The sequence below is a fragment of the Plectrocnemia conspersa genome, unplaced genomic scaffold, assembly GCF_051122295.1.
Source record: "Plectrocnemia conspersa isolate PC_06_02 unplaced genomic scaffold, ASM5112229v1 ptg000008l, whole genome shotgun sequence".
NCBI lineage: Eukaryota > Metazoa > Arthropoda > Insecta > Trichoptera > Polycentropodidae > Plectrocnemia > Plectrocnemia conspersa.
The window spans coordinates 16,785,116-16,805,196 of NW_028277172.1; the positions used below are offsets into that span (position 1 = coordinate 16,785,116).

At 34.5% G+C, this 20,081-nt stretch overlaps 1 protein-coding gene across 1 annotated transcript in view; it reads left to right on the top strand.

Annotated features, from left to right (window-relative positions):
* Positions 1 to 2,946: 2,946 nt before the first annotated feature.
* The window catches only part of Pli (E3 ubiquitin-protein ligase pellino), a 45,748-nt gene continuing 28,613 nt past the window's right edge, over positions 2,947 to 20,081 (top strand). Inside the window, exons 1-3 of the mRNA XM_088189499.1 lie at positions 2,947 to 3,155; positions 12,819 to 12,926; positions 15,453 to 15,684. Of these exons, the coding sequence (XP_088045625.1) occupies positions 3,142 to 3,155; positions 12,819 to 12,926; positions 15,453 to 15,684 (354 nt within the window). The 5' untranslated portion in view covers positions 2,947 to 3,141. The remainder of the gene's footprint in view (positions 3,156 to 12,818; positions 12,927 to 15,452; positions 15,685 to 20,081) is intronic.

Below are 20,081 nucleotides of genomic sequence, written 5' to 3' on the forward strand. Positions count from 1 at the left end.
GACTGACAGCAGCGAAGAGACTTCACACAGTCGACAAGGAGTAGCTGGACAAATACCACCGAGTAACAACAGCCAAATGTCTTTAACAGTAGCCGAGCATCAACAATCGACTAACAGTAACGTAATAGCTACTGAATTGAGGCAAACGAGTAGTGGCAGCTTAGAAACTTCAGTCGTAGATCTACAATTGCCCACGGGAAGTGAATTAAGTTCGTGCATTCGAAAACCAATAGCCGGTCAAGAACAACCAGGTTGTAGTAGTCAAAAAACAGTCGAACAGCAGTCTTTGCTTAGCGTTAAACGAACGACATTCGATCAACAAGAATCACAAAGCCGGCAACAAGTAACCGGTCAAAAACGACCAAGTAGCAGCAGCCGAGTATCTGGAACGAGTGAATCTATAGTAGCCAAACAACCGCGATCAATTAAAGGTAGTGAAGCAAAATCACCCAGTCTACAAGGGGTAGTTAGTACAATTGAACAAAGACAATCGAATAGTTCTAATCGAGATGGTATAACTGAACAGCCTTCGATTAACCTGAGCCAAACAACAATTGTAAATCAGCAACGATCGATAGATTATAATCAGATTGTATTATCAGCACTAATCAGGAAACAGCAATTATCCGACAATAGTGAAAGAGTTGCATTAGCAGTAAACGATTTAGGCATACCAAGCACCAGCAATCAAGCCTCTGCAGACAGTGAAATAGAAAGAGTCAATCAGTTTGAACCGACTGACAACAGCAAAACAGCACTGATTGATGAGCAGCAGTTGACAAGTAATGAAATAGTTACAGCACACGCTCGTCCAGTGTTAGTCGACCAGCAGCATATGAACATCGATAACCAAATAGTTGTACCAAGCCCAATAAATTTAGTCGACCAACAGCAACACATCAGTCAACCAGAAGTAGATGGCCAACAGCATCCATCATGCAGCGGGAGCAAAACAACCGGCAGTTCACCTACAGAGAGCACTGATGATTGTTATAATCCCACACAACCACAGCTGAAACGTTCACCGTATGTAAACAAATCTTTCTTTACTATTTAATCTTAAACATAAGTATTATACAAATTAACACAGTGGATATTTTGATTGACGATGAGTGTAAGAGAAAAAAAGGATAGCTATTATTTTTCAATAGTAAATGAAAAAATTTAAGTGTTGTAAATCTTTTACTAATAACTTAAAAAAGTATTACTAAATTAATACGTTACTCAACTTAATTTTAAAAGTGTTAAGTTATTTAAAATTGATTTTCCAGGAAAAAATGACCTCTTCAGGAAAAACAATTTAGCAGTATCGATTCTTCGAGACTTTGAAGTATGATGTTTATTATTATGTTGTTGATAAATTATAGTACATTTATTTTTAAGTTTGCTAATTATATAATATAACAATATCAAAAAAATCTAAACATACACATAGAATATATAACAAAAATAAAAGTATAAAATTAAAATTTGGATCTCATATCACAAAGGTGTTTCTTTATTCCCAACAGAAAACCTAATATTTTTTACTTCTGCTGATAATCCTAGGAATATAAGCCCACACATCCGTACAATATCCTTTATACTCATTTTCTGATAAGTATCAATTAATTTAACTATATTTTTAGTATTGAATTTTAATTTACATTATTAAATACATATATGTTTTGCTATTTTATATATTTCTGCGATTCTTGTTACTTTTAACTATTGAATTATCTGTAGCATTACTAAGATTCTATCCTCCCCATCTCACTTCTAAAATTATCACAAAAAAATAAGTAAAAAGAAAAATAGAAAAAACATTAAATATGATTGAAATATTTAAATTATTGTACTCCAAACGACTAAAGACTGAATGTTTCATTTCCAACGTGTTATTTAGAACTTTAAATACATTAACTGCCATGATCATCACCCGTGCCCAGTACACTAGTATGGCATTGCGCCACAGTATGCACCTGCGCTCGTTGAAATTTGTTTTATTACGAAAAATTCACTCTCATAGTGATATTTAATACAAAATGAGCCCTATATGGAAGGGGTGGAAATCATTTTATTTCTAAATAATTAATCTCTTTTTTCATATGAGCGAACTTTTCTGTTTTTTTCTTCATATTTAGCAATTAAATATGAGAGTTAAAGATAAAGTCGTAAAGTCTCATTTTACAGTTTTTCGGTTTAAAGACACATCAGTCAACCACAAAAGTGAATAAAACACATATAAAGATATTTACATTAATTATATAAAATTTAAATATACAAATATTTACATTATAATAATAAAAGGTAGACCACAATGCGTTCATAAACTGCTAGTAACTGAAAGAGAACAAATCAATAGTATCTCTATCCGACAAAAGGTTAAAAAGTTAAATAAGTATGCTTATTGGGGAGATGTATAATACTCCAATTTTTGTTAGTGGTACTATACACAAAAACGAAGTTCTTCGAAGCCTTCGAGCTCATCAATTGCTTTAAGTATCGCAAGACAAATCTCAACATCTTTAAGCTTTTATTGGATATGTTTTTCATTTATTGATGGAATGTGTAGTTTTCTTGAAACGTGATACCCGAATTGGTCACAACTGTTGTGCGATGATATATCAAGTTATGTTTCCAGTTTTAAGAAAATTTGTGATGTTATTGCTATTTATTTTTGCGAAAGTGATTAATTAAATAAATTATATTAGTTTGGTTTTAAAGTATATTTACATAACATTTATTAGCGCTGAAGCATATAAAATTGTATTAGTAATAGTTATGCATACCAAGTTTTATCATTAATTTTTAGTTAATAATTTCGGTTTCACCTAAATTGGCAATCAAAACATCGGGGTAATTCCGAACGTCGCAATTTGTTGCGTTTGGACCTTGGCGTTGTAGGTGTGCGCGCGCAGGTGACTGTTTTACCGACGTGCGCGCGGCGCCATTGTTGTCGCAGTCAGTGGAGTGTCGGCCGCCGGCATGGCGCCCGTCGCCGCCCTTATCCGCCCCGTCTAGTCTCGCGATCGTGTATGAACACCGAAAACAGACGCAGAAACGCGCAACGACGCGCGACATTACAGTGTATGCGTCTCTCGCGCGACAACAACCTCATCCATAATTGGGACCCCCGCGGCAACCGCCGTTCCTTTCATCATGGTAGTCAAACGGTGAGGTCCTTTTCAGACAAACGCATAACGAAAACATCGCGTGTGTATTTATTTCGATTTGTGTTATGAGTGAAATCCTTTGTTTTCGCTTCAATTATCAACACCTGCGGTCGACGGGGGCTACAGTGTCCGCATGCGTTCCCTCACATTCGAGACGCCGCGTGTACGTGAATCGATAAACCAAGGATTTTTAACGTTCTTAGTCGATAAATAAAGTGGCGTTTCGATAAATATTTTTAATTCCATTTATTTGGCCTAAATCGTGCAATTTCTGCTCGTGTCGTGTAAATTAAATAAAATTTAAACAATACAAGTGTATTGTAGATCAAAATATCAAATTACCGTCCATATTCAAAATTTAAAATGGTGGCTCGTGACATCTATATAGATTTTAACCCATGTTTTTTAAATGAATTTTATTCAATAAAAATATTGATGTCAAACTTCAGTTTTGTTTTTAATGATACAATGCTAAACGTCATATGTCCCAAGTACGTTGCGATTTATCAAAACACGTTCGTGCCTGTAGCATTTCTTTGAAAATTAATCATACAATGACTAAAAAAATAGCGTTTTTCATGTACCTGTTCGAATCCCATTCCGGGGCCGCCACGCGGAGGACGTATTGATAAACAAAATTAATTTTATATTTCTCATGTTTTTTTTACAGAAAAATAAATTAATAATATATTTTGTGTATTATAACTAGTACAGTACTGTGCAAAAGTCAAACATTTCCAACTTAACTCTATCCAATATGTAGATTTTTGTCCAGTTATATTCCCTTAACATTTTGTGGTACACATTATTTTAAGGCTCCCAAAGGTATTTTTAATTACCTACCAAAATTCTTAATATCACAATCTTTTTATTAGTTATACTTTGTTTAGAAATCAGTCAGTGTGCATCACTTAACAAATTCATTTTATTTGTACGTAAGTTTAGACAATTATAATCATCCAATTTAATCTGACGGATGCAAGCTTCGACCTTTAATTTATAAGCAATTGTTCAAAAACCACCACTGCATCGTATAGGTCTCAACAGAATCTACTATTATGTACATATCATTTTTAAAGTTACCAAATTCCAGTATACAATAATTCCACAATTTTGATTCTGTCATAAAATAAAATTATAATATAATTACTAATGCCAGAACTAGTAATCTAAAATATATAGATATAAACTAAAAGTTTTTAATTATATAACGAATAAAATATTTATTTTGAGATTTTAGATTTTTTTCTACAATACATATTCATAATTTAAGTTTCGCATGTGCTTCATATATTTGTGTTGAATCTTCTTTATTTCTGTCATTTGATAAACGTCATATCTATTCTCATGCACATTGCAATTTGTTAAAACGTGTTCGAGCCTGCTGTACTTCTTTGTAAATGATTCATATAATATATTCTATAGTAATCGTTGCTGGCTTTCGAATGCTTTTTATCAAATACAGGAAACTCGGACAGAATGATGTATGTACGACTTATTGAAAAGGTTTACCGGCTCTGGAGTGAGTGACCATAATAAGAAAATAACCCGCCCCGAGACAGTCTATTATGGACCGCATCTCCCGCAGTGCATGGAAATATCCTCATTTGACCCACTGATCACTGAACGTATTTACATATATCTCGCCTATTAGACGGATATTAAATTCGTCCCATTTTGAACAATGTTTGATTTCGATAAAAACGTTAGATTTGTAGTAGAAGCGTTTAAATTTTTAAAATTATTTTATAAAACATATGGATTTTTTTAATGTATTTATACTAATAAAATAAATATTTTAAACCATAAAATAATATTAAAAAAAATTATAGGAACATTTTGACGCAACACTTTTGATGAATAATTAGAATATTCCTTTTATATCTTTCAGAATTATATATAATACATCACGACGAATTACGTTCTCTTATATTTTTACTTGTATTTAATGTCAAACATCTTCATTACCTATGTTTATATGATCAAATTGAGAGCAAAAGTTATCTACGCTGTGCCTGTGATCCCTATTTTTCTCTACGCGTGAAATATTTCTTACTTTGGATGGTTACATATTTTTCCTGCAGCTAAATTTCCACTTGCATTTAGAAACGCCCTGATCCCTTTTCGGGGTAAATGATGTATTTTTAGTGCCACTATAATTTAGAAGAGGCAACTCTCGCAGTCAAGGCACAACTTACATGTTTATACGAGATTACTTACAGCTCTCTTCAATATTGACCATTCGAATGTGTGGCTGTCTTATTCTAAACCGATAATGTTTAGTCTTCAATCGTGTTTTATTTATTTAATTATGTGCAGAAGTGAAATGGCCGAAATTTTTTCTCTGTACAGACTCGATTAACAATAACCAAATCTCGCTCAAGGGTATTCTAAATAATTAACGAATGTTGATTTGGTTTGTGGTTAGTAAATAAAAAAATCATATCAGCAATATGTGTATCAGTATATAGAAATATGTATGTACGCATAATTTAAATTATAGCCAAAGATTATATGTTTCAATATCGGATGGGTATAAAATAATATCTTGACTATCTATATATGATTATTACTATGATAAAGATTATTATAATCCCTGATTAAAATAATTATCAGCATATTATGTATTACACGAGACAACCAATAAAACTCCGATACGAGTCTGTTATCATGTATTTTTTTTAAGATCCGCATTTCGCACAGGTAGCTACTATACAAATTGCCATAACTCAACATTTTTTTAGATTATGTACGGCCTATATTTACTATTATCTTATCGTCTCATGAATAATAATAAAAACTGTATCTTAGGTCAGAAAAATTCTAATTTACCGTTTAATTTGCACGCTGCATTTGTATTGTATCGGTACGAAGAGCGCACGTGTTAAGCCAGAGGACCGGATATTGTAAATATCGATGAGTGTAAAGTATAAATAAGTTATTGTTCTGTTATACATTATTATTGATATATTAATGTCTCTTGATACAATTATTCCCGTTGGTCAAAATTTACTGAAGGTGTTTTTTTATTGCATCAACCTTGTGTTCTTTCAATCCTTTAATTGTTCAGGTTTCCTATCTTTTATACACAAAGGTTTGTTTTATTTTTAATCCATAAATCACGTTTATAAGCCTTCGCTTGCACCATCGACATAATTTAACTGTCCATTGTTACGCATTTATAGTACATAAAACTCGAACGTTTTTCGTCGATATGATACGATCGAGTACGCTTCGGCAGTATGACTTAACAGTAACGGTACCCGATAAAAATTATATTTGTACCATGCATCGAATATTTAAAACCACACGACACCAAATGAATGATGATCGACAAAGCCTTGAGAACTTTTTCGCCCGCATTTAATCATGTACATGTCAAAATAACGATCCGTTGACACCGTTTTAACTCCTTCGACGCTAAGGCTCGTTCAAATCAAACAGGTTTTGAATGACGTCTTTCCGGTCTTGTTCTTCCCCGAAAGCGCATTCTCAGAAATGCTCGTTACAATCATGGGGAAAATGTCGAATTGCGAACAGTCGACGAATATACCGAAAACCAATAGACGTTGACGGCTACGTAATGAAGGGAGTGCACTTGGCTATGTACTTATTTTCCCCATGTAACTTATGTATAAGATATGTTATTGAAAGGTCAATGCCTTTCATGTGTAAATAATTGAGTCTGAACATTTGAAACTTATTCGCTTCTTTAAGATTAGCCTGTTATCAGATGATATAAATTTGACAGCTTACCTGCGTATTAATTACCTATTATATGTACAAATCTGTTAATTGTTTTTTAAACTGACACAGTTTATTCAGTATTGGTCATCATATCTTGTATGGCCTTATCTTATTACAAGGCTTATGCTTTCTACACGTCTAATAGAAGACTTATGCCGTGACTTGATACGCTGTCATTTACTTGGCTAACATTTCGGGGGCCAAAATGTCAAATAAAAATGTCCGAGGTGACTTTTTTAACTCTCATCAGCATTCGTAAACGAACAAAAATGTCCTAGGTGACCTTTTTTTAGCTCATTTTTTAAATTTCATTTTAAAAACATGAATTAGTTCGCGGCCGCCAGTTTGACAGCAATGCGCTATAATTTTGCGCTTCAAGTCACAGCTGAGTAATATAGATATAGCGGCTATATCCATATTATTTAGTACTTACAGAGACAGATTATTCTTAATCTCGGTGAATCGTTACGTCGTTTGCCGTAAAACCTTTTTTATGGTCCACGAAACAGTTACAAGGATTGTTGCAAAACGTCTTCGTGTGCAGTTCTAAAAACGTGCTCGCATTGCGTGTCATGTCATGTTCAAAAATTAAAATTACAAGCATGGTCATTGACGGCAAAAAAGTTCATTAAGCGCTTGGTTTGTCCTAACTAACGGCACTTTCTCACGGTGCGGAGGCAGCGCGTTGTTTTGTTTATTGTTTTGTTTATGTATGTACTCGTTTGTGTCTTTTTGCTCGACGTCCGGTGTTTTTAATGCAGCATAAAAATAATATTGATCAAAGCGCATTGCATGAAAATGATTCTAGTCAAAGCCTAACGCTGCAAATACAACTGTGGCCAATTGAAAGTTTCACGAATTCTATTATTAAAATGTATTCTTTCCATAAAACTTGTTCTATTGTATTTTTTTATGATCAAGTGCATCTGTAGTAATAATTTACAAGATATTTTAACTTGTAAAACTTCCTCAGTTGCACGTTAGCCTCGGTTATGTATATATACAAACCCAAAATTATGGAGAGATCTAAACAAATGTCGATCACGGTAAAGTCTAAAATAATAGCATATCTCGAAGAAAATGTTTCAATTATAGATATAGCGCAAAGAGTGGGGCTTAGTGATTCTGCTATTCGAAAATATATTTAAAAATATCGCGAAACAGGAATTCTAGAGAAGGCGCAAGGGGGTGGTCGGAAGCGTATGACGTCTGCTTGAGAAAACCGCAGATTAAAGGATATCATAAAAATATCGATTTAAAACTGCTGCTGAAATACAAACAGAATTGCAATCTACTTCAAACTCGAATATTTCGAAACGGGCAGTGAATAGACGTTTGGTTGAAGCTGGATTTAAAGCGCGAAACCCAGCAATTATTTACTGAAAAAATGAAAAAGAATCGCCTTGAATGGGCAAAAGCTCATCGCCATCGGACCGTCGAAGAATGGAGAATAGTGGCTTTCTCCGACGAATCCAAATTTAATCTGTTTGGAGCAGATGGTAAACGATTGTGCGTCGTAGAAAAAGATAAAGATTTAATCTCTTATGCATTAATCGATTCATCAAGTACTCGCCCTATGGGATGATCTGGGGATGCATGACAGCTTACGGATTAGGCTCTGTAAATTTCGTCCAGGGCACCATGAATGCAAAAATATATAAATTGGTTGTATAAAACGACTTTATTCCAACCCTTGAAGAACTTTCCAAACATGACCTGAACCCAATTGAAAATTTATAGGAAATCAATCAATCAGAAAAAACTTAGCCGAGCTGAAAAAACAAAACGTGGAAGTGTGGGAAGAAGAGATTGATCTAAAAATAAGGGTGAAATTACGTCAAAATTATTTTGTTAATGTGTTATAAAAGTGTTTTATTTACAATCTTCTAATTTTTAAATATCCTCGATATTGTTTTTTATGAATAGAACCAAACAAAAGGGTCGCGCGCACGTGTTCAGTTAGAGGCTCGCCATTATGCACTTGCTGGTTTGACGAAATAATGCACCTTTCCCAGAATTTACGCAATTATACCTTCCTAATTTTAAAATACCCCCATTTTTTCAACAGTATTAAGGGAAAGCGAAAGTTAACAATTATAATTATCCATCATAAATTCAAAAACATGTAAAAAATGCATCAAAGTTGATAAAATAAAAAAATACGTATGGGAACCGCCGCGTAAACTTTCAATTGGCCACAGCTGTATGTGTTATTAATAATTTATATTTTTCTATCAATAATGCAATGGATTATGTGCTAGAAGTACTAGGCTCTCAGTAAAGAAATTTATTTTAGGGATGCTTTTACATTACTCGCGTTTTCCACAGAAAACTCACTACAGTAGTTGAAGAGTTAGTTCATAAATCAGTCGCACGCATATCTACACTAGTTACCTTGTAGGTATAACATGAGTTTCTTACAGCAAGGGGAAGTTGAGTTAACCTTTGACTGTGAATGGTCGGTAATAGTCGAATGGTGCGCCTGGATCACCACTGCGTTTTATTAAATGAAATGTTGATTTTATATATTTTGCGTTGTTTTTGTTTTATAATTTAGATAAGAATTTAAAAAAATATCTTCTTTACATGAATCAACCTGAATGTTTTTTTATTGCGACAATATGTGGTTTTTGGTTGACAACAACATTTAGTTCCGCTGTGTCTCAATTTCAATAGTGTCCGATCGCTCTTCGGTTGAGTCGGTAATTTACGAACGGGTGACGGCTTTTTGGTCTATATCTATATTATATTTTTAAGGTTACCTTTGTGCTCATAATTTGTGTACCAATAAGTGAATCTATCTCGTGACGTTTATTTTCGTTTTAATTTGTACGTATAAAATTATATTTTTTTTCAATAATATTGTGAACAAAACTTGTGCTACGGTTCAATATAATGATTTTGATGCTAAAGTTTTGTTTTATTATGGTTATTTTAGTGAAGATGTTGGGGAAAGTGTCGTTAAAATTAGACCTGTTGATCTAAATCGAAAACGAAGATCAGACGATTTCAATAGTGGTGACGAGGAAATAATGCTTCAAACAGGTGGCAACACTCCAGTAAATTAGAAAATTGATACTGATAGTCTATCTTATAAATATCAATGTTCTTCAGGTAATATATGTTCTTGTCCTAAAGTTTCCGCAAACTACAGAACCAATAACTTATTTTCAATTATGTCACACTTATGAAATAAATTAAATATGCAAATATGAGGATTTTAAATATTACATCAACTTTAATATCGATGTGGAATAGCCAAAAAGATATTAGGTTCAGTGAGATGAAGGTGTTTCATTGGTTAATATTCAATATGGGATCTGCAAAATGCATGCAATATTATTTATTGGTTCACTCGTCATAATTATATTTTTTCGAGATATATTATTTGTAGAAGAGGCAGATTTTTCCAAATATATTGGATGTTGTATCTGAAATAATAATACAAATGAATCAAATAATTATCTGTGGAACAGAATTGAAAAAGTCAACCCATATTTTAAATACTTGGATCAATCAAAACTTTCGGAAATATGTGTGTGGTCCTAATATGGTTACTGACGAATCGATTGTAAAATCAGCTTATTACCTATAATTACCAAAGATCTTTTGAGATTTTTAAATATATTAAAATAAAATAATATGTTAATTCTAATGTGAAATATAAGTTTATTTATTTAAATTTAAAAAAAATGTAAAACTCCAGAATTAGGTATGTTTACAAACATATTGTCAGAATTATTTTTAAATACTGTTAAAATAATAATTTTAATAAATAAATTTGAAATATGATTTATTAATATGTATCTTCATTTAACCCCCATCGTTCAGGGCAAATCGAACTAAATTAAAGGGCGCGTTCTCTTATTTTCTTGTCATTGGTTTTAAATATTTTGTTGATCCATAAATATTTTTAAAATGGTCACCCAAATGTATTATTGTGTTTTCTTTGATCGAGAAAACTGAATTTTTTTATCCTTTAATAAGAATTAATAAATGACCGTTTTCATTTTTTTTAGTAGACTACCTACCCAGCACAAAATCACTATCGAATGCAAAGGGTTTAAAATGTAACGGAATCAGGTGCTCCTATTAGAGTCTCCAATTCGAGTAATCGAGTACTCGATACTCGAGTATACTTGTCTATTTTTCAAGTACTTGATAATCGAGTATTTTGAAAATTACTCGATTAATACTCGAAATTAAAAATTTTGAAATATTTCAGAAACAAAAATAACTTTAACTCGGTCCGGTAAAGGTTAACGTCTTGCTTTTATTTGGCGTTTATGCCCGAAGTCCCGAGTTAGAGCGGTTACTATCAGGTATAATTTTTTCATAGTTCCATAGTTGCATAGTTCCGGTCGTCGGCTATGTTAGTGGGTACGACGGAGAAATTTCTTTTGTGTTTTCTGTTCGACAGTCCCGACTTATCTAATTTATGGCAATGAACAATATGAAATATCTAAAAAAAAAATTTAGGTTTTATGACTATGCAGTTGTAGCGTAAAGTGTTGTAAATTGTTTATACTGATCCCTCAGCTTAAAATATAAATCAAAACAATTGTGTGTTTTAAAGGCATTTAAAGTAAAGTCAGTTCTTTGCGAACCGTTTAGCTCTAGAGTGAAAGGGATTCACCCAATTACATCTTCGAAGGATATAGATTTCAATTCTTCGCATTAATCAGAAGGAGTAGAATATTGTATATTGTTAAGAAAAACAATCTATTCAAGAAGAATTACAAAATGCTATTTTGTCAATAGTCGAAGGAAATAAGAGAAAAGCAGAAAAGGGAATGAAAGAAGAGAACATAAAAAGAGAGTTCAAAAAATTTTATATCTATAAAAAGCGAACAGATATAAATTAGAAGCCTTATCCAACGCGTTAATGACAATAAGACCAACATCAACAGCAACGGAAAGGGTTTTTTCCATAACGGGAATAATAAAACCAAAGGTTAGAAGTAATATTAAATTCGAGACACTTTTTGCATTCTTGTTTTTAAAAAGTATGTTCGTGAAGTTAAAATAATTGTAAAAATTAACATACTAAGTATTTTATTTATTTATTTATATGTGCACGAATTAGAATAATAGCTATTTTGGTACATTTGGTAAATACTCGAAAGTACTCGAGTACTCGAGTATTTTAAAATTTTAATATTCGATACTCGAGTAGTTGATGGTTCGAGTAATTGGAGACTCTAGCTCCTATTAATTCAGCGCAGTCTTAGTGATACTTTTCAAAACGCTCTCTACGAAGTTAAAAGTATTTTAAGTTGTTTTAACCTCGAATTAAGAAGTTTAATACACGCTTAAAGACTCATATCTTCAAAGACGAGCGAGTAGATAGCGACGGAAGAACAACGCGTTGTTTGTGAGTGTTATCTAAAATTTGCTCTTTTGTGCATCCGGCGTAGATAATATTGTAAATTAAACATTAAAACTGTGCAAAGGTATATGCCAATATAAGTCACAATGTTCTTACTAATTGCATTTTTATGCTTTTAAAAAATTCTATCTTTATACGAATATAGTCCTTGATGGGCCATTCACCAGTCATCGTCCCCTGTCTAGCCGATCAATACCAATTATTGTGCTCTTATGATCTCAGCACCTCTCTCTTATTTCGTAGACGAGTGGTTAAACCTATAATCTAATTCATACACAATTCATTGGTTAGCATAGACCAGTAAAAAAAAAAATATTTTTAATTTTCCTCTGTTCAAAAGGTACGTGATTTTCGTCGTTAGGTTTTTAACAATCCGTCCACAATTAGGTCGTTCAGCTCGTTTTTAACGTAGACGTCAAATTAACGGTGTATTTGCGTTTTTTGTCGTCGTCTCTACCAAGCCATTGTCTTCTTCGATCCGCCCAGAAACACCCACTAATCAAACGTTGTCGTTTTTTTCGTTGCAGAGCGGCCGATAGCACGGAGTCTCCCATTTTGGAAGAAACGGCCGCAGAAGTCGGAGCCGAGCAGAAGCCGAAGCCGGCTATCAAATATGGCGAGCTGGTCATACTCGGGTACGTATCCAAAAGTCACGTTTTGTCGACGTTCGTGATGAAACAGTAAATAAAAAAGTAGTTTCTAAATGCCGAATCTGCGAAACTCGCCGTAGACCAATTCGCTGTAACTGCGCATCTCGGTCATGTTCTAAGGACCGATGCAAATATTTGAATAAGCTACTCGCACACACGCGCGCAGCTCAAGGTTCGCAAGCGGACTTCTAATATTAAGTGTTTAAATTTGGTTGTGAATTATCTTGGGTTGCTGCACGTAGGCAATGCTTGGAAGTGCATAAACAAGCTACTTCTTCACGGTGCCAATGAATCAATTGTCGACACGTCAGCTTCTTTTGTGGCGAGTTGGTTCACAGTCGCTTGAAGTCCTATTTGGTAATTGTGGCCATTGTACCTTGTGTGACCACAAACAAGTGTGCCTCGTTGAAATTTTAGCCACGCTGAAGACGAAATTGAAAAGCCTAACTTTAGATTAATCGGATGAGTGGCGCTTTCAGTGTGTAATGGTTAAGCTTCCAAATCGATATGCTCTCTAGTTTAGCTTTAGATCAATCTAAAGGCAATCATGCCTTGACTGTCCAAATTTTAATAATGTTGATTACGTGAGTTTTTACATCCAAAGAAATTTGCTAATAAATTAATAACTATATTTAGATCGATCTATTCGTATCATTCAATAATTCCTTTGACCATATGAATTACTTTTCTTATACCCGCACTTCACTCTCCGAAAGTTGTCCTAGTGGAAGTTCGACCGAAGTCGGTCAAGGTCGCAGTTTTTCGAATAGCGTTCGCACAGCCGGGAATTTCATACGCGTGCACGCTTCTCAACCTCGCGTATTATAACTACGTGCGTGTTTTAAACACAAAAAAAATTAAAGCCAAATGGAGAAAAAGGAGATGGTGGATGATTGCAATGCACCGGAATAGATCAATGTTAGTAAATAAGACATTTTATGTTGAATCGAGGCTTCACTGTCACTAATAAATAATAAACAGGAAACGTTCAAGTGTGCAACTAATGAATAATTTCTATTATTTTTTAAGGAAAAGTATGGAAAGTCAATTTGCTGAATTGAGATTTTATATACAATATATAGCTTAGGTCTTTCTCTTTATGATACATGCAAAATTGACTGCGGATTTTTGCGGTTTTTAACACATTGCATACCTTAAAAATGTATTATTCTTAAAAATGGGACGGGGCTTAGTCGCGAAAGTTACGACCTAAAAATTTGTTCAGAATCACCAAATATACACATATTTAAAAAAAAACGATACCGGGTATGATAAAATGCTAGTCAAATACTTTTTCTTAATATAAAACAGCAAATTTGTGACATATACAATTTTTTTTTTTTACGCTACGCGGCTAAATTTTTTTATTACGCTACGCACGGCCGTTAAACACGGAATTCCTCTTCCTCGGGCCTACAATTAAAGAAATGTTAACGTCAAATTTAAAATACAGTTTTGTAATGATTGTAATTTTTTAATAATATGGTTACCGTGGTAAAATCAGTAAACGTCAAATTGTGGATCGCGTACTAATGAAATAAAATAAAAATTTGTTTGGAATGACTAAATATATACATATTTAAAAAAACGATACCGAGTATGATAAAATGCTAGTCAAATACTTTTTCTTAATAAAAAACAGCAAATTTGTGACATATACAATTTTTTTTTTTACGCTACGTGGCGAAATTCGCACGACCGTTCAACACGGAATTCCTATTCCTCGGGCCTACAATTAAAGAAATACTTTAAATAATTGTATTTTTTAGCACTTATAATATTATATATTTGACTAAGAGCACTTATGGAATCAACTAAAGTGGTGAAATAATTTTGGCCGTCCAGATCGGGCAAAAATACCAAACAGTGGCGCGATCGTGAAGACGCCCATATTAAAATTGAATCGTTCTATCTCAGTTTGCGATAAACCATCTCTATCTCTCTCTCTCGTCACGCGAGAGAGCGAAAGGGGAAGTATCTCGCCGCTCGCGCTCGAAGCGTCTTCGGGTATTACTTTCGGAAAGCGAGGGAATTTTCGGAGGCGACGAAGTCGGCCGCCTCGACCAAAATTACCCCCAGTTTACCTCCCGTTCGCGGTGACCTCGGAGAACTTGCGAGAGATTTTAGCGCGGGGACAACCGAGCTCGACCGAAGTAAGCCCGAATTTTCACATTATATTTCCCGTCCTTGGCCAACTGTCGCCTACTTTCGGAGAGTGAAGTGGAAGCATTAGGATTTCAGATATAGAGGTAATCGTGTTTTAGTCGGTAATGAAGAGTCGGTTCTTGATTGTTTATTTAAGAATTAGTGCCTTTTGGGAAATTGGAGATAGTAAGTAGCCTTGTCACGCTTCGGCGGGCGCTTGTGCGCTGTCGAAATCGATTAGTGAAGTAAAAATATCTCCGCCTCAGCAGGGCATTTCATATGGCGTTGAATAATTTCTATAGAGGCGAGTCGGCGTCTATATCCATTACTACAAATTGCCTGATTAACATTTTCTTCGTCCGCCAGGTATAACGGATTCCTTCCGCAAGGCGACCGAGGACGACGCCGGTCCAAATTCGTCCTGTGTCGCAGGGCCGTGGGCAACGGGGTGCGACGCTCCAAACACTATGTGGTCACAACGCCGCATAGCTCGCAGGCCATCTTGGACACGCGTCAACACAGCATTTCGTACACACTGTCGCGCAACCAGGCCGTCATCGTGGAGTACACGGAGGACGAGACAACAGACATGTTCCAGGTAATTTTTTTTTTATTATTTTTAAGTAGAATATTAAAGGCTCGTATTTTTTTAATTATACCATACCATATTTTTATTCTAACCATTTAATATTTATTCCGACCCTGAATAAATATAATTATGACCATTCATTATTTTAATTCTGGCCACATGCTATTTTTATTCTAACCATTTGATATTTATTTTGACCCTGAATAATATAATTATAATCGGGCTATTAATAAAATTTGACCGAGATTTGATTTTTATTCTGACCCAAAGTGGATTTAAATTTTGATCATTTAATGTGTTGCTAAATATAAATACATATAAAGCGACACTAGAAGTAGCTCTAGGCTTACACATGATCAGTTTTAAAACTTCCACTTTTGACTGAACAGTTTTAACTGACAGTTAAAACTAACGCATTGTGTATACATATGTACATTCAAGTTACATCATTTATTTACAAGGTATCATTGGATCGCCTACACACGAATAGTTTAAACCGACAGTTCCATCAGTTTAGTAACAATTTATAGAATTGAAATATTCAATCAGTTCTAACTGACGGTAAAAAGCAGGATTGTGGAGTCGTTGGAAATTATTCCCGACTTCGACTCTGAATTTAAAAATTTCGATAAGATAATCTTAAATTATTAAATTTATTTTATTTATTTATTTTCATGTAAAGAACAAAAAATTATAATAATGTTTCTTAGGATTAGTGCCGCGCCATTGTATGTGTATACGTGTGACCACGCCGGCCGATAGCCGGTCGGCTGTTAGGTGTTTGATTGAGTGCATAATAACTTCTGCTTACTTCATATTACCGACTTAAAACGCAAATATTGGTCGGGGTGGAAAGGGTTAAAAATGAGTCGGAGTCGATCGATTTTTTACGACTCCGACTCCACAGTCCTGGTAATAAGACTAACATTTTTCATGCTATACACGCTCAGTTTTACCTGTCAGTTTAAACTGTTCAGTCCAAGCTGTCAGCTTTAACTGACCGTCGCGTCGTAGCAGCTCACTTTAGTCTATCTATATGAAATCTGGAGGTATTTCGGCTTTGGTTGTGCTACTTCCCGTTTGAATCTTTGTAAACGTGTTAAGGACCCGGGAGGAGGAATCGGCTGGACGAACGATTTGTTTTAAATGAGTACGCTTTTGTATAGTGGCTTTGACCGTCACTCTCTCTCTCTCCGAGATCAAGATCAAGTGTCTTTTCTTTATTTGATTCCCATATTTATATACATTGCACACGTGACGCATTTCCTTATGACACATTCCATAAGGTAACATGTACACCATCGATTTGTCCCTTCGATCGACCCTGTGACTACATGTGACGCATAATCTCTTTGTGACAAAGAGAACAAGTGTAGTACTGTTTCCAGTTTCAAGTGTCCCATCGATTTATGGTTTCGTTCAAACGAATGATACCGAATAGATCCCTTGTTTGCTCTAATTGCTTTAACATAAACAAACGTTCATATAACACGATTTTTAGGTCGATGAACTAATTACGTTGCATCGTTGAAATTGCGTCGCAATCTTATTGATTTATATAATTATAGGAATTCATAGATTCAAAATCAGAGTATATAACAAACGTATAATATGATATAACGTATAAATATGATATTTAGCACCTTTTTCGTTATCGTTAAATATTGTAAATTTATTTTTATAGCCAAAAACTAAATAATTTCATGTTTTTTATGATATTAAAAGAAATGATAATTATACAAATAAACTAAAAATAGGACCTGATATAAAATATCGGTAATCATGGGTTTTCCGCTTTTATAGTACACTTACATGGACAAAGTAAACAAAACAGGTCAAAATGTGACATGTCGTAGTATCACGAAAATAATGTCTGAATGTCATTTCAAGAACGAGGAATGTAAAAACATATTTTCAGTTATGACAGCAATTAACCAATTTCAAAATCTCTCGACACGCCAATCAAAAATAAGGTCGTTCATCAACTGCACCATAGTCTGTGGATTACATATACACTTTTTATAAAGACTGCGATGTAGAAAAATAATTTAAATTAAGTTTATCATCACCGATGGAATAAATGGATGAAAAATATATACACAATTTTGGTGTTTGATGCATTTGAAATAGTTTGATCAATGCCGCATGGTCTATGCTGTGTTAAATCGTGCTAGCCATTCATATTCGTACGTTTCATATCAAATTGAATCTAAAACAGTGATTTAGACACTTGTATTGACGATTCTCCTTTCAATCTTAATCCTGAATGGAAATACCACAGCTACTACGGCCACTACACCCTCGGCCGCTTCGCGACCGGTTTTGGCCACAGTCGATCGTACGAAAACACAAACGACCTTGTTTATTTGCCTCTTGATTTTTTTTGCCCATCCTCATTCAGAACATATAAAAAAGCGGCTTGTGCGATTTTGGAATTCGTCGAATGTTTTCTAAATTGCACAAACATCATTATTATAGGAAGAGGTGACACGAGTTACACAAGCGCGTCTAAATTATGCATGCGCTCGAAAGTGAAACACAAAGCACTCGCCTTTTCTCGGTGTGTGTGTGTGTGTTATTCAATTAAATTATAAACGGAGAACGTCATCCGTCGCTTCTGCCGTAAGTTGTTGCCCGACGGTGGTTGGTACCGGTCCGGACAAGTTAACTACCTCTAAACTCGTTTCGTGCACAGCAACCTGGGGTGGTGGTGGGTAGGTAACCTTCGGGCCCCACAACAACAACGCAAGATGACCAGTGGCGTTGTTTCAAATTCGTGCGATCGAGGCGATAAGGGGAAAGGTGAAACGCCGAAATGAATCGGATATCGCACACTCGATCTTGTCGATGTGTTGCGTTGCTTGCGAAATTTCCGCGCTGACTTGTCATCATCGCCACGGTCGATTCCCACGCTGTGAGGCGGTAGAATAATTACGAATTTCAGTCACTAAAACATTGATGTGTAGGTGTATAAAGCTCCTCGCCTAAGCAGAGCTGTTAATTCAATTTTTAATAACTGTCAGTCCTGTCCTTAAACTAAAACCACTCACTGGTAAGGCTGCACTAGATCACATTCTTATCATCATTAATGAAGGTTGATAATATTCGTCCATTATATGTATTATTCGTCTTTTCGATTTACATCCATATCATTATTGAGTGAGTCAGATGTTACCGATTTTAAATTGCCATCGCATTTGACGATGCTGATTTACAGTATCCTTATTTAAACTAAAAAGCAATTGTCAATGACGATACAATTCATCATGAAAGTAAAAATTCAGACCTTTAATTTTCCAGCTTTTGCACGAGTTGTGATATAACAAGAATCTGGGAAACTATCTGTTTGCTATTTTACTTTCTCATCTGTGCACGATTTTGACTAAAGAATATGCTTGGTATGATTTAAAGTAGGAATTACCGATCTTTTTTACGGCGTAATAATATTACTCTTACTTCTGCCTAAACTCATAAAAAACTGATTTATCGTATAATTTGTTTTTGGTGTAAATAATATTGAAATAAATGTAAAATTGCAACACATATGATACTTCTGAAAACATCTACAGTATATTCAGTAACCTAGATTCATGGACTCCAAATGTAGATAAACTTTAAATAAAGAAAAATTTGCAGTTCAAGCGATTTTTGCACTTGGAATTCTAAAAGCATCTTTACGTGTTATATTTTTTTTTTTTTTTACTTATTAATCGCAATTGAAAATCTAATCCCGGAATTTGGGGATTGCAATTTGATTATCTCAGGAGTGGTAATAATGTTTAATAATTTATACGTTTATAAAATAGGTCAAAAATGACATTTATTTTGAATTAATCTTTGCAATCTAACTTCAGTTTCCGTACTTTTTTTTGTACATTTCGGGCTGTATCTCGGCTATAAATTGACTGATGTAGGTTTTTAGGTGCTCAATCCTTTCGGGTTTATCGGCGTAGACACGACCCTTAGCGTAACCGTCGCACCCGATGTGTGGCAAGTTGCGTCGTCTTGCTAGAACCATGCGTTTTCCACATCAATATATTCGATTTCATGCCAAAAATAATCTATTATTATGCGCTTATGCAAAAAGTTATGTCCCAATGAGACGCCGCCTGACCACAATGCGCACTTTTTGGGCATATAATGGTCTCTCGTGAATCACATTAGGATTTTCTCGCCTCATATGCGGCAATTTTTCACATTAACAACATACCCAGAGTGGTAGAAATGTGCCTCATAAGAGAAGAAGATTTTCTTTGAAAAACCAGCATCAACTTCCTGCTTCTTTAACACGCAATCTGCATAAATTCTTCGCTGTCGCAAGAAAAGCCCAAAAGCTGCGAACGCCAATGAATTGACAATTCCGGTTCTTCGGTCACACTTTTACTCACAGCAGCAATACTCTCGGC